We start from the raw sequence: 27,710 nt of genomic DNA, 5'->3' as shown, positions 1-27,710 counted from the left end.
GGGGGGGAGGGGGGAGGAGAGAGGAGGAGAGGGAGGGAGGGGGGAGGAGAGAGGGAGGGAGGGGGGAGGAGAGAGGGAGGGAGGGGGGAGGAGAGAGGGAGGGAGGGGGAGGAGAGAGGGAGGGAGGGGGGAGGAGAGAGGGAGGGAGGGGGAGGAGAGAGGGAGGGAGGGGGGAAGAGGGGGAGGGGGGAAGGGAGGAAGAGGGAGGGGGGGGAAGGGAGGAAGAGGGAGGGGGGGAAGAGGGAGGGAGGGGAGGGATGGGGGAGGGAGGGATGGGGGAGGGAGGGAGGGAGGGATGGGGGGAAGAGGGGAGGGGGGGAAGAGGGAGGAGGGGGGGGGGAAGAGGGAGGGAGGGGGGGGGAAGAGGGAGGGAGGGGGGGGGGAAGAGGGAGGGAGGGGGGGAAGAGGGAGGGAAGGGGGGGGGAAGAGGGAGGGAGGGGGGGGGAAGAGGGAGGGAGGGGGGGGGAAGAGGGAGGGAGGGGGGGGGAAGAGGGAGGGAGGGGGGGGGGGAAGAGGGGAGGGAGGGGGGGGGGAAGAGGGAGGGGGGGGGGAAGAGGGAGGGGGGGGAAGAGGGAGGAGGGGGTGAGAAAGAGGGAGGGATGGGGAGGGGGGAGAGAGAGGGATGGGGGGGAAGGGAGAGGGGGGGGAGGAGAGAGGAGGGGAGGGAGGGGGAGGGAGGGGGAGGGGGAGGGAGGGGGAGGGGGATGAGAGAGGGAGGGAGGGGGAAGAGGAGTGAGGGGGGGGGAAGAGGGGGGAGGGGGAGGGGGGAAGAGGAGGGAGGGGGAGGGAGGGTGGGAGGGAGGGGGGGAAAGGGGAGGGGGGAAGGGAGGGGGGGAAGGGGGAGCGTGGGGAGGAAGGGGGTGGAGAAGAGATGTGTCTCAATAAATGTGCCGCACAGTTACACTGTAAAATTAAATGGGTTGTCCCTTCAAAAACCGAATCCTGATCTCATTAGTTTAGTAATGATATCCCCCTCCCCTTCGTGTTTCCATTTACATCATGAGGTATGTTTGGTTTTCTTCTCAGTGACTGCAGCCCTGCATTTGTGGCACCTCAAGGTAGGAACGATGAAACAGCCAGGAAGTTGTGGGATGTCAGCTGCAAACTTTTGGAAATTCGGTGGGATTGAATTCCTCGAAAGATGAAAATGGGAGTTAGTCAAAAACGCAAAAGAGGCAGACTGAAGATGGATTTCTTTCTGTAACTACTTTGGCAGCTGCTATAAAAATAATCAGGAATGTGCAACTTTTTGTTGATCAAGTTGACATATTTCTGAAGTTGATCACTGCACCGATCCAAACAGCAACCTATATAGCAAGTGGAACCTGCTACAGCCATACAGGTTTCAAATATGATTTTGGCCATTTTAGAATGGTTATCAAGATTTTTGGACTCGGTGCCCAGATACTTTGTCAAAATCTAAACACATTATTGTGTTGTAAAAGCTTTGATGATTCATTAACTGTTGCAACTCATCTTTACTGTACAGTGCTGAAACATAATGACCAGCATTGTTCTATGGATTAGAAACTTGGTTCATGTTTTTATATGCTAAATGAGGGGTAAACGTCGTACAAAAGGGTTAAAGTGGGGAAATAAAAAGTTGGTGTAATTTGAAACATCGGTTGCACCTGTAATTTCTGTTGCAATTATTGTTCAGTTGTTCATAGAGTAACTCAATATATAACTGATCCATTGGATACAGCCAAAAGAATCATTGGTCTCTTTTCTTATTTTCTATTTATTAGAAACAGTACATGTTAAGATTAGCACGTGCCTTTAAAACATTCATTTTTCCAAAACTCCTTCAACAATGATATTCCCAATCGCTGGATTTTAGTCACTCGGGTATGAGTGAACATGTAAATTGTCAGCATATTATTGCTATTTAAGAGGTGCATTGTTGGCGAGTGGAAGCTTGTGGGGCGGGATTCAGGGCACTGAACCCACTCGATACTGTCCATGCCACCTAACTAGGACAACTTTTTAAAAGCTCAGGCCAAACGAACATGCATTTGCAGAGTAATTTCAAGACTGGAGTGAAATTAATGTTTAACTCATTATGTGCTGTGAACTAATACCCTTCACTGGAAGTGGTAGGATGTGGATTACATGCCTCTGATACTGAAAGTGGTGAAATCCCAGCACCCCCACCCCCACCTGTCAGAGGTATCAATTGATACACATAAACCAGAAGTGTTTCATACTGATAATTAACATTCTTCATCTGATGTCCGCTGACAAACATCAGCACGGGAATTGGATAAATACTTAAAGAAAAAATTGCAGGGCTATGAGAAACGAGCAGGAGAGTGGAACTAACTGGATTGCTCTTTGAAAGAGCTGTCACAGACACGATGGGCTGAATGGTTCCCTGCTGTGCTGTACGATTCTAACCCACCTCCTAGCAGATTGTGGTGAAGCACATCTGTACATCAATCTAGATATTTTAATAGACCTGGGGCTGGATTTTCGGGTCGTTTGCGACCGGGTTTTGACCCTCCGCGGTGAAAAATGGGGCGGTCAGCTGTTTTGCGTCCGGGAGTGATCCTCGGGTCGGTTTTTGTGGCGGCGCTTAGAAGCACCGCCGGGGAGAGTTGCACCGGGTGTACAACGGCTCGTATTGCGACATCGCTACGAGTTTCGAGTCTCACCTGACCCGTACGCTGCGAAACGCACCCCACGATGACGGCCAGGGAAAACACAGCGGTGCAGCCCTGCAAAAAAAGTATATTAAAGTTTTTAATTTTTTATATTTTTGCAGCGATTTATATGGTAAGGGTGTTGGTTGGCAATGTGTTTGTGAATTGTTTTTGTGAATTTTTTTTTCTCCCTCCCAAGGCCTTTTGGAGCGCTCCCAACCCTGCACTAAAGTTGCCGAGGTTCCTGTTTTTGCACCGCAAAACTAGTAGAATGCCTCCCTTTGTACTGCGTACCAGGCGCAAGGCCCAAATGACAAAAGTTGCTCCACAAAGCACAAATGTTAATCGGGCGGTAAATTTCTCACCCCGCCTCCGTTTTCACCTGAAAACGGCAAAGCCAAAAATCCAGCCCGAAAGGTGCAAATCTAAGATCCAAGTAAAGCACCATAAATATACAAATTGGAATCAATGCATTTAACATATTAACCACAATCATATATTGACAATTAAACATTTATATTAGTCATAACAATTGTGATTTGAAATTCCAAAAATAGTCACTGATGCATAAAGTTGTAATTTTGATAGACAAAGTTTACTAATTGAGGAAAAACTGAAAATATTCAAGTTGTATGCTATTTTAGCTCCAGATTACAAACATTCACAATTATTAAAAGATCAGGAGCTTCTCTTAAAATTAAGACCAGTTTCCAGTAGACAAGTTTCATAAAGGTTAGACAAACTTATTTGGCATTTAACATTAATTCCCATTAAAGCTGAGTAGTTGTACAATTTAAAGTGCTTTTTACAGTGCAATTCTGCAACCAATCATAGAAGCTAATGCCCTACAGTAAAACAAAACATGCAGTTTATTCAAATGTTGCATAATGATATTAAACAAATCAACGATAAACTTCTTTGCATAGTCTTTCACACATGAAGTCCTCACAATAAGTCTGCTATGCCCCAATCCAAAATTGTCAGAATAAAATCTGCTCAACTTCTGAAATATGCATCTACCTTTTAAATATCATGATGTTAGCTACAAACTTTAATGTGCAGGCCAGTTAATTTCAAATTGTTTGGGCAAGATCTGTTCTTTTAACAATTATGATGCTCCTAATACTGAAAAATATCTTGTGCTTTTTTTTTAAGATAGTTGTGCAGATTTTAATACTAGTCTTGTATGGACACATTGAATTACAACAATGGTCATAAAATGTACCCAAGAGTGAAATGTTCAATACCCCACTCCCTAAACAGCCCAATTGAACCTTTATCTTCTAACTACATATCTGTTAACTTTGGCACACCAAAATAAACATGAGCATTTCTGCTGCAAGGAACCTTTAACATTTTAATTCTTAAAGGCTTAAACAGAGAGTGACTCATTTCTCCGGGGAGGGAAGTGCCAGCCTCTTAGCTGTTTCCATACTGCAGAACTGAAGTCTGTGTCACAAAAAAGCTCTTGTTGAAGGTGGAGCGGGGAGGCAGGTAGGAAATGAGAAGAAAATGTTTTAGTATAAGTTGCTCAGTTAGTAATAAAAATCCAACATGATTTTCATGTTGCTTCTTGTTGATTATTTCTAAACATCGGAGACGACAGATCTAGATATCCATCAAGTACTAGGGCTCCAGGGCATTGATAGCTGCACCCTGTGCAGACCAGGTAGCATTGTTTTCACTTGTGTACCATTAAATACATTTGAAAACAAAATCTACTGAAACTGCAATGGAACCTGGTCATCATACCGGTTAATAATTTAACCATCACAATTTTAAAACAGCAAACTATTTCTTGTACATAAATAATTCAACATTGCAATAAACTGCAACATAGAACAACCTTTTCTAGCAGATCAATTTCAATGTATGCTCAACTCAACCTCAGACCATAGCAAGATATCAATAGGACTAGGATTAAGAGAATGAATTCGTCTCCAAATAAGTTGCATGAGCTTGATCTCATGATGAAACCTACAAGTGGTATCTACTGTGTCCAATTCCACACACATACAGACTTAACTGCCTACCCAGATAATCTGAATTGTTTAATCATATACATTTAATCTAGTTTATTTCTAACTTCAAAACCTGCTGCATTCTTGGGGGGTTTCTTATTCTGTGCAATTTGCTAAATTTTTAACTCTAATTAAAGGTTTGTTGTAAAGCTCCTCTTTTTGTGACAGGCATGTATTTCGTGATGAAAATGGAGTAGGGCAATACAAGGACTCCATTGAATAAAGAACCTCATTGCACAGCAGTTTGGATTTCAAAATGAAGAAAGGTGTTAAAGCAGTTTAGCACATCAGCAATAGTTACAGCTTCCCATGAGGAATGGCACTTACAATATTGTTAAAAGCATTATCTCATACTGCACAGCACTTCACTATGCCACTTATTTAATGTCCTAGATATGTCTATAAGCAGAATGAGATTTCGGTTTAGGCCCGATAACAATATTTTTCATATTTATTGCGATTGCAGCCCTGTCCCATTCTAAATACAATAATTGCAACATGTGATACCAGTATTATTAAGCATATTTACAGTCTTGTATCATTACCACATTTGTCAATTGTAATATTTACAAGCATTATCATACATTGCACTATAGAGGATCCACTATTAATGAATTCTAACACGAGTAACTGCACAATGCAACATTCTTATCAGTCATATCACCAGTGTAATTTTCTTACAGAATAACTTTTACAAGACTGATGTGATGCTCATTACACCAACGACTCTGAATAAAGTTCCTCTGAATTTAAAACTTCCAAATATAAAAATCTAAATTGTATACATTATAAAAATAAGGCATCTCTATGAAAGCGGAAAAAAGCATTACATTGGGAAAGGAAAAGGTGGTGCCTGAATTATATGGTCATCACATGAATTACAGATCAGTTGGTTTTGGGCTGACTACCTAACATACATATGGTCACCTCCTACTTCCCTCTTATTTTTATAGATATATTCCATTAATACAGATTTTGTGTGACATTTTAGGTTGCAGTATTTGTGCAGAGACAAACTATCATTTTTAAATGTATTCAATCAGCCCTTAACTAGAAAACAAAAAGACATTATTTCGATCTTAAGAGTTTAGCATAACTGCGGTTAAAATAATTCGCATGAAAATTTGAAGATGCACTTTTATAAAATGTTGCCACTGACATAAAGTCAGCATATCTGGCATCAGAAGTACAGCATCAAACTTTCACTATGGAATGTGAACAGTTAAAAGTGGCTAAGGTGACACCATTCCCTAAGTATCCTGAAGTTATTTCTCTCCCAACTCCTGAAAGGGATAAACAAGACACACCTTTGTCTCGCAAATATTTGGACTCTGGTGCCAATTATCTGTACTGACTTATTGCAGTGATTTGTTGTGACAGTTGGCTATATTCTGAAAAGTGAATCACTGTTATGCTTTTGCACTATGACAAGTCCATTTCATGAACATGTCACGCAAATGGCTGCAGTGTCATTATTTATCCAAGTGCATCTGATCAGGATGTTACAAATTGTAAAATACCAATACTATCGGAAAACTGAGCTTAGTATTTAAAAATATATACTTTTTGAAATGGAGAAGTATGTACACATTTGTACTTAAAATTCCTTTGCACTTGAATCTGCTCACAGGATTTTAGCTACTTACTTAAAATACAAAGGAACTTGTCCTTGTATTTCTATTTGATCTCAAGTTAACAGCTCCATAACCATACAATTGTCTTTATATCCAAATTACTTCCAAAAATAACTCCAGTATATGAATAACTTGAATATGAATAACAAGTTAACCTCCAAACCCATTTAATGACAGATAGTGATGTGGTATTTTTTGTATGGGCAGGAATATCTCAGGTTTGTGCTGAACTAGCTGATCACAGCCTGGCTGGCAGATGTGAAGCTCTACAATTAATCTCAGCACCACTGAATTTGGGTGAGGAAGAGGAGGAGGAGGGAAATAGCCAGGGTTTTTGCTCCTGACTGCCATTCAGTGACTTCTCTTCGACGTGTGGAGATGATGTGAGGACAGGGTCATGTGCAAACTGACGGCCCCAAAGTGGAATACAGGTTGAACCGCCCTTATCCAGAACTCCCTTATCCAGAACCACCCCTCGACCACCAAGCGGCGCATGCACAGAACTCCGACATGAATAAATTGAAGTCCTTCCTCGCTGCCGACTCCCGCAATCGCTGGCCTGATCTCGCGATCCACAGCCCCCACCCCCCAATGATCTCTCTGCGCACTCCCAGCCCCGATATTCCCTTGCTCAGTACCTGCACCATCCAATTTAATATGACCACCCACGTCCGGAAAAATCCCTTATCCAGAACAGGCTAGGTCCTGAGGGTTCCAGATAAGGGAGGTTCAACCTGCAGTCTGCTGGCACTCATCATCTCAGGCCACAGAACAAGAATGGGGCAATTATGTGAGGAACCAGAGGGCTACAGGCACCCATGGAACTGTGCACAGTAAGGAGTCACTGTCTTTTAAGAAAAGCAATGGGGGAGAAGAGAAATTGATGGAAAAGGAAGATGGGGAGAAACATTGTTCACCTCTATAACAGTCAGTAATGAGGGTGCAAGTAGATTTCACAAGCTGTTGACTGGTGGCAGCAGGAATCATGACAATTTAATCATTTTGAAAACAACAGTGAAATAAATACGTGGCTGTCATACTGAAATTTGTGAATCTTTGCTTAGCAACTTAGACGGGGGGGGGGGGGGGGAGGGAAAGAGACAAGGTTCACAGCCCAAACGGTGAACACAGCAAATTTATTTGATGGAATTTGGAAACTGCTTCTCCGCTCAAGCTCATGTTACAGTGGAAACTGCATCAATTCACAGCGGTTTTGGTACTGAAACTTCAGATTTTCTGTAAATATGAACTGGCTAAATCAGCGCCATAAGATTAGTCAGATTAACCAGAGATCAGGCTTTGCGATTACAAGCACCAACAGCAAAACAGGACATGAAACTGGGTTCAACTTAACCCCAATTAGTAACCCAGGTAGGCTGCACTCGAATTAAATCACACCTCTCACAAATCAGGACTGTTAGTAATGTGCACTCATTTAAAGCTCTGCTAACACGGAACCAGCTATTATGCTGTCACATTGGCTGGGTGTAGGCAACTCCTGTCTGAAGGGAGCCAACAGTTTGCTGGTGAGTTAACTTGGAACAAGTCCAGAATCAGAACTGCTCCAACAATAAACTTTAAAAATACAAAAAAAACACAGGATTTCATCAGGTAACATAACAAAATTATACTGCTATACCCATGATTGGCCAAAGATATTTTGAGACTTCATTCTCTTTTTTTGTTGAATCTAATAATATTTCATGGCTAATTTTCTTGAGGTAGCAATTATGATCCTGTGTATCTTCACTCTCCTTCCAGATTACTTGCTGTGGGTTTTTTGCGGCAAAGTCTTAGGCTGGTGTGATTTCAGCCAGTCCCTACAAATCTTCGGTATGAGTTCATCCTCTGCTCTTTCAGCAGCCTCCAACACTTCCCGTACAATATGCACTGCTTGCACCGGTTCAAGCTTCACAGCAACCAAATAGGCAGAGCGGTACTTATTACACAACATGAAAGCTTTAATCTGTGGATACAATCAGAACTTTAAGTTACAAGATAGCCTCTGGAACGCACAGATCAAACTTTTATAGAAATTATACATGGAGTTTTTTCCAAAGCGTACTAGTAGTTCTGCCAGGTATAGTTCACCAATTTTAATTGCTGGCTTCCTCCCAGGAAGAAATTTATAGAGCTTATTTTATTATGGTGCTGTATAGTACTTGATTTGTCAAATATTGCAAATTGTGAAGATTTCTCTTATCAAAAGTATAACACTTTCCAAAAGGGAAAAATAACTTCAATTCATTAAGGCATTAATTCAGCAATATTTTGCAATTTTTATTGAATGAGATCATTTACTGTGTGCTTTGTGTAGTGATAAAGTTAAATAATCACTGAAGTTATCAGTATGTGTTATAGGGATGTGGATGTGAAGCAGATCTGTGAATTGGTTTTGCGATTGCCCAAGCATCTCTATAGGACAGGCTGCAGAAATTATTAATATGGTAATCCACATCTTTAATAGTTGGAGGCTCAATGTCTCCAACAATCTCTATCCGAACCTCTCCGATAAGTCATCCGGAAGGCTCTTCATCAAAAACCACCAGAACTATGTTGGAAGTCTTCCTCCTCTGACCATGCATTGAGCTCTACCTCAATGAGACCCGTTCACCCTCACTTAGTCCAGGATTTCAAATTGGATTATGAAACCTCACTTACACTGCCAGCAAGCGCCACTGGCTCCCTGTCACCCAATGAATTGTGTAAGATTCTCTTCCTCACCTTCAAATCCCTCCACAGCCTTGTCCTTTCCAAGCTCTGCAATCCACTCCAGCTTTATGTCCCTTCATATACCCTCCACCCATTCAACACTAGCTGACTTTTTGCTCTCTGCTCCTTCAGTCATAACGTCCCTCCTTGCTACTTTTGACAGCATTTTAAAGACCGATCTCTTCAATTATACTTTTGACCTCTCCAAGGGCAAGGAAGACCCACGTTTTACTGAGTCTTCTACATTATGTAATTACTGCGCAAACGTGCACAAGCCAAAATATGCGAGTCTGCACATGCACAGTGCAGCCAGTTTACAGGAAAACTGTTGCAAAGCTAAATGCAGTAGAGAACGGTGGAGATATTTCACTTTCCGAGGCTGCTGCAGAAAAGTGGCTAAACTGTAACTTGTTCAGTCTTCAACATCTATGGAGGGAGCCAAGAATGAAATGGTTGTCTCTTAACTGAATTAGTCCATGCAGGATGAACCAAGAACCAAATTAGTCATCTCACACAATTCTGAATCCTAATCCATTATTCCTACAGCTTTCACTCATGACTGTAAACAATGGTCACATTAAGAGCAGTGAAAGTAAATGCAAATCTCCTTACATTACAAGCAGCAAGTAATCATAAACATGGTCAAACAATAACACAGAAAGAAACAAGTTACATTTTTACACAAAATATCCAGACATTTGGAATTAAACTGAATCTAGATGGGAAGTACAGAATCATACAGCACGGTAGAAGGTCATTCGGCCCGTCGAGCCCGTGCTGGCTCTCAGCAAGAGCACCTCAGCTAGCAGTTTTATTTCTCCTCAGCCAAACTTCCCTTCCCCAAGCATTAACACTTTACTAGGGCACACTTTCACTGGTTCAAAGTGTCTGTCAATAACTCAGAAAAGTGGCTATTATTCATGAGCGAGCTTAAAGAGAGTATTGACAAGCAATGTGACATATAAACATGAACACTTCCAGCAGGGATCAAAGGATAACCTCACGAGCAGAAACCCGGGACAATTTTTTCCTTTAATAATATAACAGCAATAATTTTCATTTGAATTGAACTTTTAAGGTAGTAACCCATTCCACAGAGTCATAATCAGACAAAACTGAACATTGAGACAAAGATGGAGATATTAAAGTTTGGTCAAAGAGGTGGATTTGAAGGATGGTCTTAAAAGAGAGGGAGGTGGAGAGGGCAAGGGGTTTAGGGAGGGTATTCCAGACCATGGGGCCTATATGGCTGAAGGCATGACTGCCAACGGTGGCACAAAGGAAGGGATTGCATAACATGCCAAAAGACAGAGAGTTTGGGAGGGGGCAGGAGGTTTTTAGGATTGGCGCAAATTATATAAATAGAGAAAGCTATGAAGCGATTAAAACACAAGAACAATGATTTTACATTTGCGATGTTGAGGGACAGGGAACCAATGTCAGTCATCAGACAGGTTTGATGTGTCAGAGGGACTTAGAGCTGGATAGGTTACAATAAGCAGAGTTATGAATCAGCTAAATTTTATGGAGGGAAAAGAATGGAAGACTGACTAGCAGACCATCGGGATAGCAGAGTATGGAGGTTGAGACACAGTTGAGGCTTTCAGCAGATGTTTTGAGGCGGGTGGTATGAAGGTGGAAGTAGGTGGCCTTTGTGACGGCGAGGATGTCAAGTCAGAAGCTCAGTTTATGGTCAAATAGGACACGAAGGTCACAAACAGTCTGGTTCAACCTGATACAATGACCAGGGAGGAATATGGTATCAGTGGCGAGGCTACGAAGTTTGTGACAGATAGCTTTCGTCATCCAAATGTTTGTGGAGAAAACTGCAGCTCATCCAAGACTGGATGTTGAACAAACAACACACAGCCAGATAACACAGAGGCAGTGGACAGGTTGAGAGAGGTGGTGGAGAGGTAGAGCTGGGTGTCATCAGCGTACCTGTGGAAGTTGACCCCATGTCTGCGAATGAATTCGGCAAGGGGTAGCATGTAGATAAGGAAGAGGAGGGGCCAAGGATAGATCTTTGGAGGACTCTAGAGCTAAGGGTACAGGGCGAGGAAGAGAAACCATTGCTGGATTGGTTAAGTAATAGAGGAACCAAGGGAGGGCAATCGCACTGAGTTAGATAGGAGGAACGGCGTTGCCGACCACGTCAAAGGCTGAAGTTAGGTCGAGGAGGGATAATGCATCGTGGTCACATTAACAGAGGATGTAATTTGTGGCCTCGGTTAGGGCTGTTGCAGTGCTACCGCAGGGACAGAACCCTGATTGACAGGTTCAAACTCAGTGGCATGGAGGTCAATTGTAAAATATCAAATACATGGGAAGAAGGGGCCGCGGGGGACTTGGCAGAGAAAACACAAATCTATTTTTCACCTGGATTTAGTTTCCTAACAAATGTTTGGACGTTTTGTGTACAAATATGTTACGGTATGACTCGATTTATGATTATTTTGTTGCTTGCCATGCAGAGAGATTTGTTTCTATTATTCGCTGTCGTCAATGTAGCCTGTTTGAGGTCGTGAATACTGTAGTAAATGGAGAAGCATTTAGGTGACGGAACCTAGGATCTTCAAATCCGTACAGTTCAACTGGTGACTGGTTACATTTGCTGAACCAAGAGTTAGCCTACCTTCCAACTTGGATAGCTGTCGGCAAGTTCCAAAAGTTACTTTTATATGTGACAGACAAGTTTCAGCTTATTTCCAATACTTGCTTACCTTATTTTCATCTTTCTTCATTTCAAGAATCAGTTTCTCCAGTTCTTTTGACTGCAAAGAGATGAATTAATTAATCAATCTGTGGATACATTTCTGAGGGTATCAACTCACCCAAGTCACACACAGTAGATTTCTATTAACATCACACAGAATTTGTGGTATTACTACAACTGAGCATACTTGATGGCAAATTACTCAGTAGATATTTATTTCACCAACAACTTAACTGGTTTTGTGTTATTCAAGAACATAAGAAATAGGAACAGGAGTAGGCCATTTGGCCCCTCGAGCCTGCTCCGCCATTCAATAGGAATAAACCTTCAACAAAATGCCAACAAGTGCATGGCTTACAAAAGCATTGACCGTTAACAATTGACACGAAGAGGCACAGAGTACATGACATGCGACAAGACCCGAGTGGTCAGGCAGAACCTTGCAATTACCCATGTGTGGAGTGCCTGAGCTTAAGATATGAGCACCCAGAGCTTCTCCAAGGGAGAGGGAAGGGGAATAAAACAGTTTATAAAGCAGTGACCTGCATAATCTCAATAGAGTATGTCACTGAATATGAAGCTCAGAAAGAAAGAAAATGGAGAAAATAATATTCATTATTATTGGCTGGCAATTTTCTTCCCTATAGTGGTAAGGGTTGAAAAGATGAAATTCACATAAGACAAAGGTTATGGCTCAGACTAGCTTGATCTTAACTGGCCGTGGTCAACTTGTGCAAATTGTAGATCCATAGCAGTAAAGACAGAAAAAAGGTCTTTGATATGTAGGATAGATTACTGGAAGCACAGACATCTTCAAGGAAATGTCTCTTCAGAAACAACTTAAAATCAATTCAGATCAACTGAAAACGGGACTTATTTTCCTTAACATTTAAAAATAAATATTTTGAAATTTTTAATTGCTTCAGAGGAGATTTGAATTTTGTTCTGTGGGTATTAATTCTTCTGTTTTTTTTTAATTAAAAGTCAGTATTAAAATAGTTGTGTGTGGGAGTTTAATGTTCTACGATAGTGAAAAGAAAAGCTAGCAAAAGACTTCATGAAAATCCTAGTCCAGGACAAGTACTCACGCTTCTAAACTAAATGTTATTATCTATGTATATTATGCAACAAAAAAGTGTACCATGATTGGCCATACTCGTACAAATCTATTTATTCTACAGTTGACTGACAAGAAAACCAAATTTTCCAGCACAAAAGTGTTGCTTTTAACTAAGCACTTTTTTCCCCAAATTGAGAAACCAAAGTCAAGAGCTAAAGCCTAAAGCACACAAGCGAGGTTTAAAACATAATTTTCATTTTAATCAAGAAACAATAAACTTGGGTTTTAAAAGCCTGAAGACTGTAGGAGAAATAAAAGCCAAAGGAAGGCAAGCATGTCCAGATTTGCAGCACTGGGGAAAAAAGTGACATTAATTAAAATTAGAATGCAACGTAGAAAACTAGTCTGGGTCCAACTTGACTTGAAGCTAAAAATTTAAAATTCATAGGTAAAAGTTTTTTTCCCCAAAAAATTTGTTCGGGAAGCATGCTCTGGATCTAGTGGAGAGATTTAACTTAAATGTTAAATTATGTTTTTTCCCCACCATTGCTTCTTCACACTGCAATTTATGCATTCTACGTGGAACAAATGTGGCAAAGCTTGCAACTTTACAGATGGAGAGCTGTCAAGATCAGGAACATAATAGGTGTCAGATTCAAAAGCAATAATGAGACAGGCTGCAAACCCCGTGATGTTCAAACTTGTCCCTGTATGGTCAGTCAACAAATATTGACATTCCTGGAGATCCCCTGCAAATATCAACGCACTCCCGGGAATCCTTTATCCTAACTTCTAAAAGTGTTAGCTACCCAAAAGAAAACAGCACTATCGTTGGAGAAAATATTCCTTATGTACGCAGCAAAAAATAATGTGCCAGAAAGTTAATAATTAGAGAAAAGTATAGAAAAATAATTAATACAGAATTTGAGACATTTTGCTCATAAATCATAGTATGCCCAGCCCCAGATGGACAGATACCTGATCCCATCATGAATCCCCTGTGGTCCGTAGATCCCAGTTTGAAATCCCAAGGTTTAAAATCAATACCAGATGCTTTATTTTCCAAGAGTGACTTCCAACTAAAACAGTCCCAGTAAACTGAAGTGAATGATTGTTACTTCAAGTGAGTAGAACGTGGATGATGTGATCAGTGAAATTATTGAAAAAGAACATTTTCACTGAAATTTTGACAACTCGTGGTTTAATTTTTATTCTCATTTCCTGGAAAGTTTTAACACACATGACAAATGCTAGAACCTGCTTGACTGCGTTATGGATATGGAGGAATTTCCTAGAGCTTTTCCTAAAATTGGCAATGTATTTTTCTCACTTATTTTTTGTATCTCGAGAAGTATAAAAGACTGGAAGAATTGTGTGCTCGTGATGACAATTTACATTCAAGCCTCACCTCAATGCTGAAGTCAGACAGGATGGCCGCACTGTCCTAGTTAGGTGCTGTAGTACTCCAAAAATGAGCATGGGAAGCGTCCACTGGCCCTTTGAATTATGGCAAATTCAGTACCTTATGCAAGTTTAGATTTCATTTATTTGGCAAATTACCAAATTATACAGCAATTCCTCCTCCCCCCACCCCGCGAGAGTCTTCCCTAGGTGTGTTCCTTAAATTTTAAGTGGGAGTCCTCGCCAAAGCCCCCAATTGAAATAAGGATGGATCAAACAGACTGCAGCCACTTCCTACTCAACTGCAGCCCCATATTTCAAGGCAGTATGTGGCACAAAAACAGATAGAATCATTTCTGTTATTCCAAGTGACTGGGGACAGAGGAAGAAATAGGTCCATTAGGATAGACCAAAGGGCTGCAGGACAATGTTCAAATGTAATCCTCTGGTGGAAAGAGGATATGATTTACTCACTTTTTAAAAGAAAATAAAGTTTAGACTGTTCTCACCTGTGACAGCTGTTCATCACCACCTTCAATAAATCGGATGAGGAGGTTATCAGTGTCGTCGCCGCTAGCTACTCCCGATTCACTCACACATTTCAGTAACTGTCTGATTTGACAGAACTTGCGCTGTTGCAGAAGATGTTTTGCAGCTTTATCATATACAGCAGCTGTATCCAACTGGAAGTCCTGGGATGGAAATAAAAATAAATAGGGAGTAAGGAATACAAACAGGACCAACAATAATCTCCCTGTTTTGTGAGAATGCATAGAAATCTAGAAAAATGTAAACCTTTTCAGTAACCGTAAACCTTTTCAGTAACCAAATTTAAGATGTTACCAAGAAAGGGAAACTATAGTTAGAAAGAGAAACTTGACAAACTGGGACTTTCGGTCCAATTTTGGCCAGTACAAATTTCTGGCACACTCACCAAAGGTCCGCCGCTTTTGTGGAGTGATTAGGGCGCCATAAATCTTCAGACCCATTTTGGCTGCTCTCCAGCCTTTCCTCGATGGTGGCGCAGTGTGGCAACTCGATTCGGGGGTGGAGCCAGGTCCCGGCACTGAAAACAGTGCCAGGACCTCTGCACATGCGCGTTGCAGTGCAGCGCATGTGCAGTAGCTCGTTGCAGTGCACGCGCATGTGCAGTAGCTCCTCGCAGCCCGACGCTGTGTGGGAGGGGCCAAAGCACACCATCCCTATCCTGGGCCGAGTGGCCCACCACACACTCTGATATCGAAGGATCACAGACCGGTGCGAGCACTGACTTGGTGCAGAGCCAGGATGCAAGGAGAATTCACAGGACATCGAAGAGGAGAGCATTGACAGCCAAAAGTGCCCAGTGTGTGAGGTCGTCTTCCCGCTCAACCTGGAGGACTTTGAGTTCAAGCAGCACATTGTGAAGCACTTTGTTTACGAGTGTCCAGTGTGCCAAAGGACCTTTCCAGAGAACAGACAAGCTGCCTAAGATGACTATGTGCAGTCGCATTTTACGGAGGCCAACTGAGAGGCAAACAACAAACCAGTTTGAGTTCTACTTTATAAAGCTGCCCAGCCTTTCCTCTCCCTCCTCCCCTCCCAACCCATTTCATCTTTTCCTGCATCTGTGTGTACTTTTAGTCCCATTGCCATCAAAACCTTTCTCCACACCTTTATTACTCCTAGACTTATTTTCTCGATTGCAATCCTTGCTGTCCTTTCAACTTATCATATCCTTAAACTCCAAATTGCCCCGAACACCAAATCGTCCCAAACTCTACTGCACATATCTTGACTTGTGCTAAGTCCCATTTGCCCCTCGTCTCTGTCCTGGTTAGCCTGCACTGGTTCTCTGTCTCCAAACTCATTGAATTTTAAATCCTTCATCCTCATCTATAAATCGATCCATAACTCATCCTTGTATCACCTCCACAATTTTCTCTAGCCTCGCTTCTCCTGCCTTGTCTCTAGCATTCTGTGCATCTTCCAGTACTCTGGCATCCTGTGCATCCCCCATCCAACTTCAGCTGCCTTAGCCCATCAAATCTGGGAGGTCACTACATATACAATCAGGACTAATTTGGCATATCTGGTGTTTATTTCAAGGATGGTTTAGGCAGTGCAGTAGCTCCTGGCAGGCTGTTTCGGTAAACGCGTGCTGCAGGCTGTGTGGGAGGGGCCGAAGTACGCCGACCCTAGCCCTGGCCGAATGGGCTCCTTCATCGGCGGCCCGCTGCATTCCCTAAGGTAGGAGTTCTATTTTTTATTTGTTATTTATTTGATTTGTTTGATTTTGGTGCTTTAGGTGCAGGGTTCCTGCTATTATTTTATGTGTTATTTATTGATTGCTTATTACTTTGGTCTTGGTGCTTTAGGGGCAGGGTTCCTTCTATTTTATTTGTTCATTAATTGCTTATTATTTTTTGTGCTTTGTTTGGTGCTTGGTGGTGCTTTAAATGTAGTTACTTGCGCCGATTCTTTAACTGTAAGTAAGGTCTTTCTGTGCGGACAAAAGTGGACACATACGCTGCCCTAATTTAGTTTAGTACAACTTATTTTGGGCCAAATTGGCATAAATGGTGTAAGTGGCTGGGAACGCTCCCTTTTGAAAAAAAAAACTGACCTAGCAAAAAACCTAACTAACTAACTTACACTGGCGCAAATTAAATGGCCATATTTGCAACTGAAAAGATACACCAGAAAAATCAAGTTACACCAAAAAAAGGTGCAACTCAAGAGGAAATTTGGGCCCGATATCACTGGAGCAGAGCAGACCAAGTGGAGATTTACCAGAGGTTTTTAAAATTGAAGAGTTTTCATAGGAGGAATAGGGAAAGACTATTGCCTGTGATTGGGAAATCATTGAGGAGGGGTTTTCAATTTGAAATTGTCACTAAGAGAGCGAACAGAAAGGTTGAGAGAAATTCCTTTACACAGAGCTACTGGAGGATGGAATGTTTCACAACAGCGAGTGGTTGAGGCAGAGGTCATTGCACATTTAAAGGAAAAGTGGATACACATTTGAAGTAGAGGGTTGTGAGGAGAAAGCAGGCCAATGTGTTAGTTTTAGACTGTTCTAGCTGTGCGTCAGCACAGACACAATGGACTAATAGGCTATAAGTTTCTATAGCTTTTCATATTTCACATTCTTCTACACTTAACTACATCTGCCAAGTATTTGTCGTAGTTGTACAATCTCAATACCCTCCTCCTCTGGGCAAACAGGAGTCAAGTGCTTATTTAATATATTTTCCATTCCGCCCCTCCACTGCCAGTCTGCCTCCGTTATCTCTTAGCAGTTCTCTACCTTGGGTGTCCTCTTACTACAAAAGTCTTTTTATTGCCATTTATGGGTTTTTTGCTAATTTTCTGCTTTACTCCCTCTTAGCTTTTCTGCGTTCCCTTTTTGTAATTTTTCAATATATTTTTTATATTTGCCTTGGGTTTCCTTTTTGTCTGTCAGTGCTTCCTTTTTAAAGTTTCAAATCTGATGATAACTCAAGATTGGAAACTAGAAGATTGGGAAAATTTTAAACGACAGCAAAGAATGACTAAGAAAGCAATAAAGAAAGGAAAGATGGATTATGAAAGTAAACTTGCGCAAAACATAAAAACAGATAGTAAAAGCATTTACCGATATATAAAATGAAAAAGAGTGACTAAAGTAAATGTTGGTCCCTTAGAAGATGAGAAGGGGGATTTAATAATGGGAAATGTGGAAATGGCTGAGACCTTAAACAATTATTTTGCTTCGGTCTTCACAGTGGAAGACACAAAAACCATGCCAAAAATTGCTGGTCACGGAAATGTGGGAAGGGAGGACCTTGAGACAATCACTATCACTATGGGGGTAGTGCTGGACAGGCTAATGGGAATCAAGGTAGACAAGTCCCCTGGTCCTGATGAAATGCATCCCAGGGTATTAAAAGAGATGGCGGAAGTTATAGCAGATGCATTCGTTATAATCTACCAAAATTCTCTGGACTCTGGGGAGGTACCATCGGATTGGAAAGCAGCTAATGTAACGCCTCTATTTAAAAAAGGGGGCAGACAAAAGGCAGGTAACTATAAGCCGGTTAATTTAACATCTGTATTGGGGAAAATGCTTGAAGCTATTATTAAGGAAGAAATAGTGGGACATCTAGATAGGAATAGTGTAATCAAGCAGACGCAACATGGATTCATGAAGGGGTGGGTGGGGTGGATTGACCCATCCACCTCCACGGAGGTGTGTGGGGGGCCTGACCCATCTACCTCCATGGCACGAACCTGGTATTGCAGTACTTCCAGGAACGGTGCAATGGCTCTCGGCCTTTTGGCTAAGAGCATTGGCGCAGAGTGATCCTTGATGTGTGCAAGGTGACCTCTGGCGTTTGTGATTTGACAAAGAATTGGAAAGATTGGCTACGAATTTTAAAAAAAAAGTTTTCATGAAGGGGAAATTATGTGTAACTAATTTACTGAAATTCTTTGAGGATTTAACGAGCATGGTGGATAGAGGTGTACCGATAGATGTGGTGTATTTAGATTTCCAAAAGGCATTCGATAAGGTGCCACACAGAAGATAAAGGTACGCGGAGTCAGAGGAAATGTATTAGCATGGACAGAGAATTGGCTGGCTAACAGAAAGCAGAGAGTCGGGATAAATGGGTCCTTTTCAGGTTGGAAATCGGTGGTCAAGTGGTGTGCCACAGGGATCGGTGCTGGGACCACAACTGTTTACAATATACATAGATGACCTGGAAGAGGGGACAGAGTGTAGTGTAACAAAATTTGCAGATGACACAAAGATTAGTGGGAAAGCGGATTGTGTAGAGGACACAGAGAGGCTGCAAAGAGATTTAGATAGGTTAAGCGAATGGGCTAAAGTTTGGCAGATGGAATACAATGTCGGAAAATGTGAGATCATCCACCTTGGGAAAACAAAACATTAAAAGGGAATATTATTTGAATGGGGAGAAATTACAACATGCTGCGGTGCAGAGTGACCTGGGGGTCCTTGTGCATGAAACTCTTTTGGAATGAAACTCTTTTCCAAAAAAGTTAGTTTGCAGGTGCAGCAGGTAATCAGGAAGGCGAATGGAATGTTAGCCTTCATTGCCAGAGGGATGGAATACAAAAGCAGGAAGGTCCTACTGCAACTGTACAGGATATTGGTGAGGTGGCACCTGGAGTACTGCGTGCAGTTTTGGTCACCTTTCTTCAGGAAGGATATACTCGCTTTGGAGGGGGTACAGAGACGATTCACTAGGCTGATTCCGGAGATGAGGGGGTTGGTTACCTTATGATGATAGATTGAGTAGACTGAGTCTTTACTCGTTGGAGTTCAGAAGGATGCGGGGTGATCTTATAGAAACATTTAAAATAATGAAAGGGATAGACAAGATAGAGGTAGAGGTTGTTTCCACTGGTCCGGGAGACTAGAACTAGGGGACACCGTCTCAAAATACGGGGGAGCCAATTTAAAACCGAGTTGAGAGGAAATTTCTTCTCCCAGATGGTTGTGAATCTGTGGAATTCTCTGCCCAAGGAAGCAGTTGAGGCTAGCTCATTGAATGTATTCAAATCACAGATGGATAGATTTTTAACCAATAAGGGAATTAAGGGTTATGGGGAGCGGGCGGGTAAGTGGAGCTGAGTCCACGGCCAGATCAGCCATGATCTTGTTGAATGGCGGAGCAGGCTCGAGGGCTGGATGGCCCACTCCTGTTCCTAATTCTTATGTTCTTATTATGTTCTTATGGCTAAGGGGATCAAAGGCCATGGAGAGAAAGCAGGAAATGGGCACTGAGAGAATGATCAGCCATGATCTTATTGAATGGCGGTGCAGGCTCGAATAGGTACTTCTGCACCTATTTTCTCTGTTTCTATGTTTCTAACTCCTTGATCCCCCACTGGACCAAAGATACACACCTGCTTTTTTTGTGGAACAATATTTTTCAGGAGGTTCCTTTTACTCTGTTCCACTCCTGAAGGTACTGTCCCATGCTGGGATATGGTTCCATGGCTTCCAGCAGCTCTCCAGTGCTTCAACTAGATGCACATCCTTGATTTGCAGATTTAGACATTGGAGGGTGTGGCAGCAAATCTCCATCATGTCCTCACCTAATGTCCATACATACACACCTTCCCAGCAGAGACTACAGAATAGGATTCAGGAGTAGAATCTTAGGCTAATTTCTTCTTCCCCCAGCAGAGATGGGGACTAATTGCACTACTGAGATCAAATAACTCAGAATAGGGATCAAACCTGCAACAGTCAGAGCTGTACAGCTCAGGTCACCGGGGTCAGAAGGTCATGGGTTCAAGTCCCATTCCAGAGACAAAAATCTAGGCTGACACTCCAGTGCAGTGCTGAGTGCACTGTCGGAGGTGCCATCTTTCGGATGAGACTAGGGCCCCAAGTTTCCACATAATTTGCTCCTGATTTTTAGGAGCAACTGGTGTAGAACGGAGTATCTTAGAAATCGGAATTCTCGTCATTTAGTTTGCTCCAGTTCTAGTCAGTTAGAACAGTTTCACTTTGGAACAGAATTTTGTTTTTCAAAAGGGGGCGTGTCCAGCCACTTACGCCTGATTTCAAAGTTTCGTGAGTGAAAACTTACTCCAAACTAACTTAGAATGGAGTAAGTGAAGATTTTTGTACGCTCGAAAAAACCTTGTCTACACTTTAGAAAATCAGGCGTAGGGAATGGTGGGGGGGGAGGGGTGTTTAAAAGGGAAGTTTACAAACATTAAACACTTCAGTTTTACAAATAAAGAGCCATCATCAATAATAAATGATAAATAAATCAATAAATCAACCAATAAATCAATCAAAATGCCGAGAATTTGAATTTCTAAGATAATCCGTTCTACATCAGTTACTCCAAAAAATCAGGAGCAACTGAGGCCGAAACTTGGGCCCATTAAACCTGGAACCTTCTGTGCTCTCAGGTGGACGTAAAAGATGCCATGGCACTATTTCGAAGAGCAGGGAAGTAATCCGCGGTATCTTGGCCAATATTTACACCTCATATCAATATCACTAAAATAGATCATCTGGTCATTATCACATTGCTGTTTGTAGGAACTTGCTGTGCACAAACTGGCTGTCACATTTCCTACATTACAACAGTGACTACACTTCAAAAGTACTTCATTGGCTGTAAAGCACTTTAGAACATCCGGTGGTCGTGAAGGTGCTATATAAATGCAAGGATTTCTTCAACTATATTATGGAAAAGAGCATTTTAATTACCTGAATAACTCTGAAAGAAATTCCAAAACCTTCTTCAATATTTTTGCCTCCAAGCAGAACCTGCGGCAGAGAACATAGGTACCAGTGACATATTATTGACAGCTAGATCAATATATTACAGCGACATACAAAAATGGTTCTGGTTTATTGGTGTCTTTATGTGTGTCCGTGTGAATAATGTTTCAAAACACAATGCATCAAGACAACATACCTTGCATGCAACCTCCGTCTTCATTTTGTTATTCCCAAAGAGATTGGCAGGAGGTCCACTAATCCTTGAACTCCCTGAACTCTCGCACCGATGCAGGAACTTGGTTACTTCAATCTGCAGCTCAATTGTGTTTATGTACCTGTAATAGTTATGCAAAAAGATTCTGGTAACTACAAGTTCAAATGGCACGCAACACGTAGCTCTGGATTTATGGCTGGTCAGAAGCAATTTGTAAATTACATGGACATGTAGCCTGGGATTCATCTTTTGTAATGGCTTTACTCTAATAGCAGCTCAATCAAAACTGGTAAACTATTGAGTTTCATCATGACACGAAGAAAAGGTGCGTTTATTATACTTTTCTAACCCTTTAAAAAAAAATCCAAATAGCAAAGACCTGGTGAGTACTGAATGTCCTCTTCGTGGCATAGGTGAGGTGCAGGTGACCAAACTACAACCTAGATGCTGCCAGTCGAACTGATCAAAGTCTTTTTAAAATTTGTTCTCAGTAGGTGGGTGATGCTGGCACGGTTACATTTATTGCCTTACCCTAGTTACCCTAAGGCAGCGGTGGTGGGCCTCTTCCTTGAACTGCTGCTGTTCTTGTGGTGATGGTGATCCCACAACGGTTAGGTAGGGAGTTCAAAGATATTGATCCAATGATTAAGAAGGAATTGTGATTTTTGTCCCTTTTGCTTCATCCCATACTCTGAGGGTGGTAACTTTGCTGATACCAATCAGTAAGGTTTTCTCTGACAGTGGGAGAAGTCAGGAAGTTCCTTTTTTTTATACAAACAATAAATGGTGCACACACCGCTCTCCCAGAGTTTCATCACCAGAGTAAAGAAAACCACCATATTAACAGTACAGGAGAAGTTGGTCTGTTTTAGTTCCATTGGCTATCGTAATTTTCTCCTATCTTATTAGACCAGAAACAGGTTTATTAGAAATAGATGTGAGTTAGCAATGGTAATGACAGCTACCTATTCCGAGGTTAAGAAAGCTACTGTGATAATTTTGCAGAATTTTTCAGCATATTTTGAGAGCTGCAATAAGAATGTTTTGAGCATTTCTGAGCACAGCTGCTGCAGGTCACTTGCTTGCTTGTGTCTGTGTATATCTAATGTATGTATTTTAAAGTTTTCTTACCAAATTATTAGCCCTACAGATTTTATCCAACTACCTTGAGACATCCGCCGCAGACATTTTCTTGCGAAAAGAACTGGCAATTTTCTTTCTCGACGAGCTGCGGCTGGATACCTCCTGCAAATATGTTTTCAGGTGACCTTTAGCTTCTATCAGCCAACCTTGTTTGGCTCCCAGTGCACTATACGATTCTGCTTTGTGGCTGAAAAACCTGATGCATGTCATTGCTGCTCGCATGTGGTCCTGAAATAAACACATTACAACATATTGCTCTATACATCTACAAAAGTCCATCTGAAAAGGGCTCATACACAAGTCAAAAATTGCAACTACCTTCATAAAACGCTGCAGATCGTACAGAATGTTGAAGAAACTCCTTGTTTGCAAATGTTTACAGGATGCAATCAGGTGGCAACTCCATCTCTCCAAGCTTGGATCCAGATGTTCCATCAAGTTTTCTAAAGCATGCAGTTTTCCAGTTTCATAACTTGGTATGAAAATCCCTTGTATGAACACTTCTTCAGGGCAACCCTGAAAGTGAGAAGTATACACCATCCAAAATATAAGTCTGCACTTCGACCAAAACTAAATTAGAAACAGTGAATTAAGCATGGAAAATTCTGGAAAAACACTGCAGGCCAGTAAGTATCTGCAAAAGAAAGTTTCGTTCTGATGAAGTGTTACAACTGAAACACCAACCTAGCCATCTCTTTCAGCTTGCTGATTGACCTGTTCATTTGTAGCATATTCTCTTTTTATTTCAGATTTCCATCATTATGGTTTTTCTGTTTACCTCAAAGTCAGAAACAATTGGTCCTAACCAGGTATACATCGATCTACAGCACAGAAACAGGCCATTCGGCCCAATTGGTTTATGCCGGCATTTATACTCCACTCGAGTCTCCACCCACCCCTCTTCAGCTAACCCTATCAACATTTGCCTCAACTACTTCTTGTGGTAGCGAGTTCCACATTCTAACCACTCTTTGGGTAAAGAAGTTCGTCCTGAATTCCCTATTGAATTTATTATTGACTATCTTATATTTATGACTTCTAGCTTTGGACACCCCCACAAATGGATTATGCGCTTTAGCTAATACCAATAACCTTGGCCCAAGACCGCCCTAAGTGGAGGAAGTGCACCCGAGAGGACGCTGAGCACCTCGAGTCTCAACACCGAGAGCATGCAGAAAACAAGCGCAGACAGCGGAAAGAGCGTGCGGCAAACCAGTCCCACCCACCCTTTCCCTCAACGACTATCTGTCCCACCTGTGACAGAGTCTGTGGCTCTTGTATTGAACTGTTCAGCCACCAAAGAACTCACTTCAGGAGTGGAAGCAAGTCTTCCTCGATTCCGAGGGACTGCCTATAATGATGATGAACCTTGAGATTCAGGGGAAACTAATTTGGAAGTTGTCCTGCCACATCTCACCAAGTAATTTATTTTTTAAAAATACTCTTAAGAATTTCATTTTAAATTGCTTTCTCCTATTTGTGGGTGTCCTAATATTCACCAGTTGAGAAAGCGGGGAGGTAACCTGCATCCTGTCTCTGTCCTTGGCTGGAAAATCCTGCAGCTGAATCCACGTCATCAATACTCGTGGATCATCATTGCAACACAGCACTAATCATTTGTACACCAAAGCAATTTTATACAATATGCATGCAGCATTGTATGGTAAAACATTAATCCAAATCTGGCAACAGCAATGCCTTACCTTATCCAGCAGGTGCTGCAGTGCTTCTCTTGTGCAGTTGTGTCTCATATAAAAACTAATGATGGCCAAGTTAGTGCCATAAATTTGTAAGTAGAACAGACACTCCTGGTAAAAGGCTTGTTGCTTGATCTTTCCGTCCCCCATAATTTCAAAGCCTCCACCTTCAAACTTCAGAGTAACCTCCAGTTCTCTCAGTGAGGCAAGAATGTCGTCATCCTGTTGTTTACGTATAAATGGAAATAAACATAACCCCATCAGAAATAGCGGGGTAGAGTTTCCACTAGGTTCGCCGGAAATCGGCCAAACCAGTACAAAAGATCAAGAAATTACAAGCACAAGTTACATACAGAGCAAATCAAGTTTCCGCAATCTTTTACGTTAGTTTAAAAAACATTTAAGTTATTTAAAATCAGGTCACTTACAGGTGGTGAACTAGATACTCTTATTAAAAATTCTCATCTTTTTGTGATAATCAACTTTTAGGCTGTATTAATAAAACTGCACTAGATTATCACTCTTCAATATATCAAGGATTTTTTTTAATGCAAGCGTAAAAAATAATTACCTTCTATAGCCTAGAAATTCGGGTCATTTGCGCTTCCCGTTGGCACAAATGGCTTATCGCCCGCGCACAGCGCTGCTAACGACTCCCTCGAAATTCCGCAGGAGTTTAGTGGCGGTAAGCCGTAGCGTCCCGCTCCGCTGCGCCGGCAATGACAACATCATCACCGTTCCTAACGCCCCGTTATTGCCCCAGAACAATAATTGGGGAATGCCCCCTGAAACTGCGCCAGACAATGCCAGTGACAGCTTCAGGGGACGTGAACCGGGCTGCAGGCCCTTCCCGGGGCGATAGTTAATGGGGAGGTGGCAGCCATTTAAAAATGAATTGTCGATTTTTATGAGCGCCCCATTGTTGCTATCAATGCGGGGTCCGTGCCGTGATCGTTTAGCCCGGCACTCTGCTCGAGTACTGGGCTGTTGGCATGGCATCCCCGCTCCCCAGTGGTCCAGGGAGTATCATTTTTCCAGTAGAGAGTCTGCAGCTTGGGCCCCACCTACATGGCAGTGCTACACGACCCAGTGCGTAGCACTGCGCCCAGTTCCTTACACGTCCGCTAGCGCCACAGAAAGGAAGTGGTGCGCGTTATTTTATGCTCCACTTCCTTTCAGCAGCGGTAACCTGATGTTCGCGAGTGGGGCGGAACTTCTGCGACCGGTGCAAAATGTCCCGCCTCCCAGATGTTACTGCCACAAACAGGGTGCAATGGAATTTCACCCCCTAGAACTCGCCAGCTTGATTGCGCTGGATCCTGGAAGATTTTACTTTTGTGATCAGGCAAATGAGTTAGAGCAGAAACTTGAACCATAACTTCACTTCGAAAAACTACCGCAATTTTGAACACATTTGCAACCAGATTACTAATGGCGTTAAAGCGGAAACTCTTACCCATCATCTTTACTTTTCCACCAACACACAGTAGAGTCTAGAAATAATCATCTATGATGCTCATGTATAAGCTTGCACATTTCCACCTCCTGAAATACATTCCTTATTCACTGAGATTTTCTCCGTATTAAACACACGAGAAACTTGAACTTTTGGACAGGAGTGGTTGCCTTAATTTCACTCTTTCACAGGAACTGGCCCATAAGCCTAGACACCCCAGAGAAGGAAATCCTCTCCCAAGTGCCTCTATTTTATCCACTTTTCCTTATGTTTAGCAAATCTGTTGTACCTTTCCAAGCTGCACATTATACCGAGGCCGTTCCGGATTTTGTGTTTTTCTGGACTTGGAACATCTTTCTGATGTCACGAATCCGGAAACACCCGAGCCCAAGTTCGGGTATTTCAGGATTTTGGAATGTCACGGTGGGGGGGGGGGGGGGGGGCTCGCCGGGGAGCTGTTCGGGTCACCGGCCCCGTCCAGGAGGTCGTCGGACGGGCCATGCCTCCGTGGTGATGTTCGGGCGGGCCCCGCCGAGGCGGAGGAGTTCAGGCGGGGCCGCCGAGGCGGAGGAGTTCAGGCGGGGCCGCCGAGGTGGAAGTGTTTGGGCAGGCCAGTGTAGAGGCCCTGAGGTAAGGGCAGCGGCGGCGAGTGGGGTGAGGCGAGCGAAGGCGAGGCCCGAGGTCGGGCAGCGGCGGGGCCCCAAGGTAAGGGCAGCGGCGGTGAGGCGAGCGGAAGTGAGGCCCGAGGTGGGGCAGCGGCTGTGAGGCGAGGCCTGAGGTCGGGCAGCGGCGGTGAGGCGAGGCGAGTGGAGGTTAAGTCCGAGGTCGGCAGGGCCGGCGGGTCCGGATTCCCGAACATTTTACAGATTCCGGACCACCCTGCCACCAATCGGTCCGTATTCTGGCACTCTGGATTTTGGATGCTCAACCTGTATTCATGTTTACATTGTGCCTCTGTGTTCTACCATTTTTCATCCTATATTTAATTAAATAACAAAGTAAATATGCTGTGGTGATTTAAGGCAAAGGAATCCTGAAGTATGTCCATTTCCTACTGATGGATCTATTAAATCCCATATTCTGAAAGTGTGCAATATAGACATGTGACTTGGATTACTCAGTTTCACTTCTGGTAATGACCATTTATGCTCAACGTAGGTATGAAAGGGAACCATTTTGTAAAGATAAACAATTGACATGTCATGTCAAAAGTCTAAGAGGATAGCATTTGTCAAAGCAAAAATAGTGACATAATTTGCACATTACCAGGTTTATAATATTTAGAAGCTGCTGTAAAATAAAAAGCTCATTACCGCAGGCAAGACTGGTTTAACAGATGTCTCTAGGTGCTGCACTATTTCTTTCAAGAGTGGTGGGCCGAGAGACAGTTGGTTTCGGTCGAAAGGTGGCTTTAAGCAGCGACTGAATTTCTCCCGAGCTGCAGAGAGATTTCCCACTTTGAGGCAGGCTATCCCCCAAGCATGCCAGACTCCACCTGGATCCAGTCCACTCTTAGTTGAAACCTAAAAAGTGAAAGCAGTCAACATCACCAAATAGTCCCAATACAAACTGAACAATAGGAATAATTAAATAACTTTGTCAAAATTAAAATTCTTAAAGTAATTGCTTTGCATTTCTAAAACAGAACATCTCTCAAAAATATTACCGTTGAAATCCAACTCAAAAAGGAAGTAACATAAGTTATTTACAAGATCAGATACAAAACATCCTGGAACTTGGTTTAAAAGAGGTTAGTCTGCATTGACAGGCTTTGCAC

At 42.5% G+C, this 27,710-nt stretch overlaps 2 protein-coding genes across 4 annotated transcripts in view; one reads left to right on the top strand and one right to left on the bottom strand.

Annotated features, from left to right (window-relative positions):
- Positions 1–1,714, top strand: part of rdh12 (retinol dehydrogenase 12) — a 64,956-nt gene extending 63,242 nt beyond the window's left edge. The window contains exon 7 of the mRNA XM_070878974.1: positions 1,027–1,714. Within this exon, the coding sequence (XP_070735075.1) occupies positions 1,027–1,129 (103 nt within the window). The 3' untranslated portion in view covers positions 1,130–1,714. The remainder of the gene's footprint in view (positions 1–1,026) is intronic.
- Positions 1,715–3,279: 1,565 nt separating this feature from the next.
- zfyve26 (zinc finger, FYVE domain containing 26) overlaps positions 3,280–27,710 on the bottom strand; it is a 121,248-nt gene continuing 96,817 nt past the window's right edge. For all 3 annotated transcript variants that reach the window (XM_070878970.1, XM_070878971.1, XM_070878972.1), the window contains exons 34-42: positions 27,247–27,456; positions 24,484–24,699; positions 23,099–23,296; positions 22,803–23,008; positions 21,620–21,758; positions 21,409–21,468; positions 14,696–14,878; positions 11,733–11,783; positions 3,280–8,263 (exon numbers count right to left, since the gene is read on the bottom strand). In XM_070878970.1, the coding sequence (XP_070735071.1) occupies positions 8,060–8,263; positions 11,733–11,783; positions 14,696–14,878; positions 21,409–21,468; positions 21,620–21,758; positions 22,803–23,008; positions 23,099–23,296; positions 24,484–24,699; positions 27,247–27,456 (1,467 nt within the window). In that variant the 3' untranslated portion in view covers positions 3,280–8,059. The remainder of the gene's footprint in view (positions 8,264–11,732; positions 11,784–14,695; positions 14,879–21,408; positions 21,469–21,619; positions 21,759–22,802; positions 23,009–23,098; positions 23,297–24,483; positions 24,700–27,246; positions 27,457–27,710) is intronic.

The sequence above is a fragment of the Pristiophorus japonicus genome, chromosome 4 (assembly GCF_044704955.1).
Source record: "Pristiophorus japonicus isolate sPriJap1 chromosome 4, sPriJap1.hap1, whole genome shotgun sequence".
NCBI classification, from domain to species: Eukaryota; Metazoa; Chordata; class Chondrichthyes; family Pristiophoridae; genus Pristiophorus; species Pristiophorus japonicus.
This window is presented reverse-complemented; position numbering and strand designations above follow the sequence as displayed.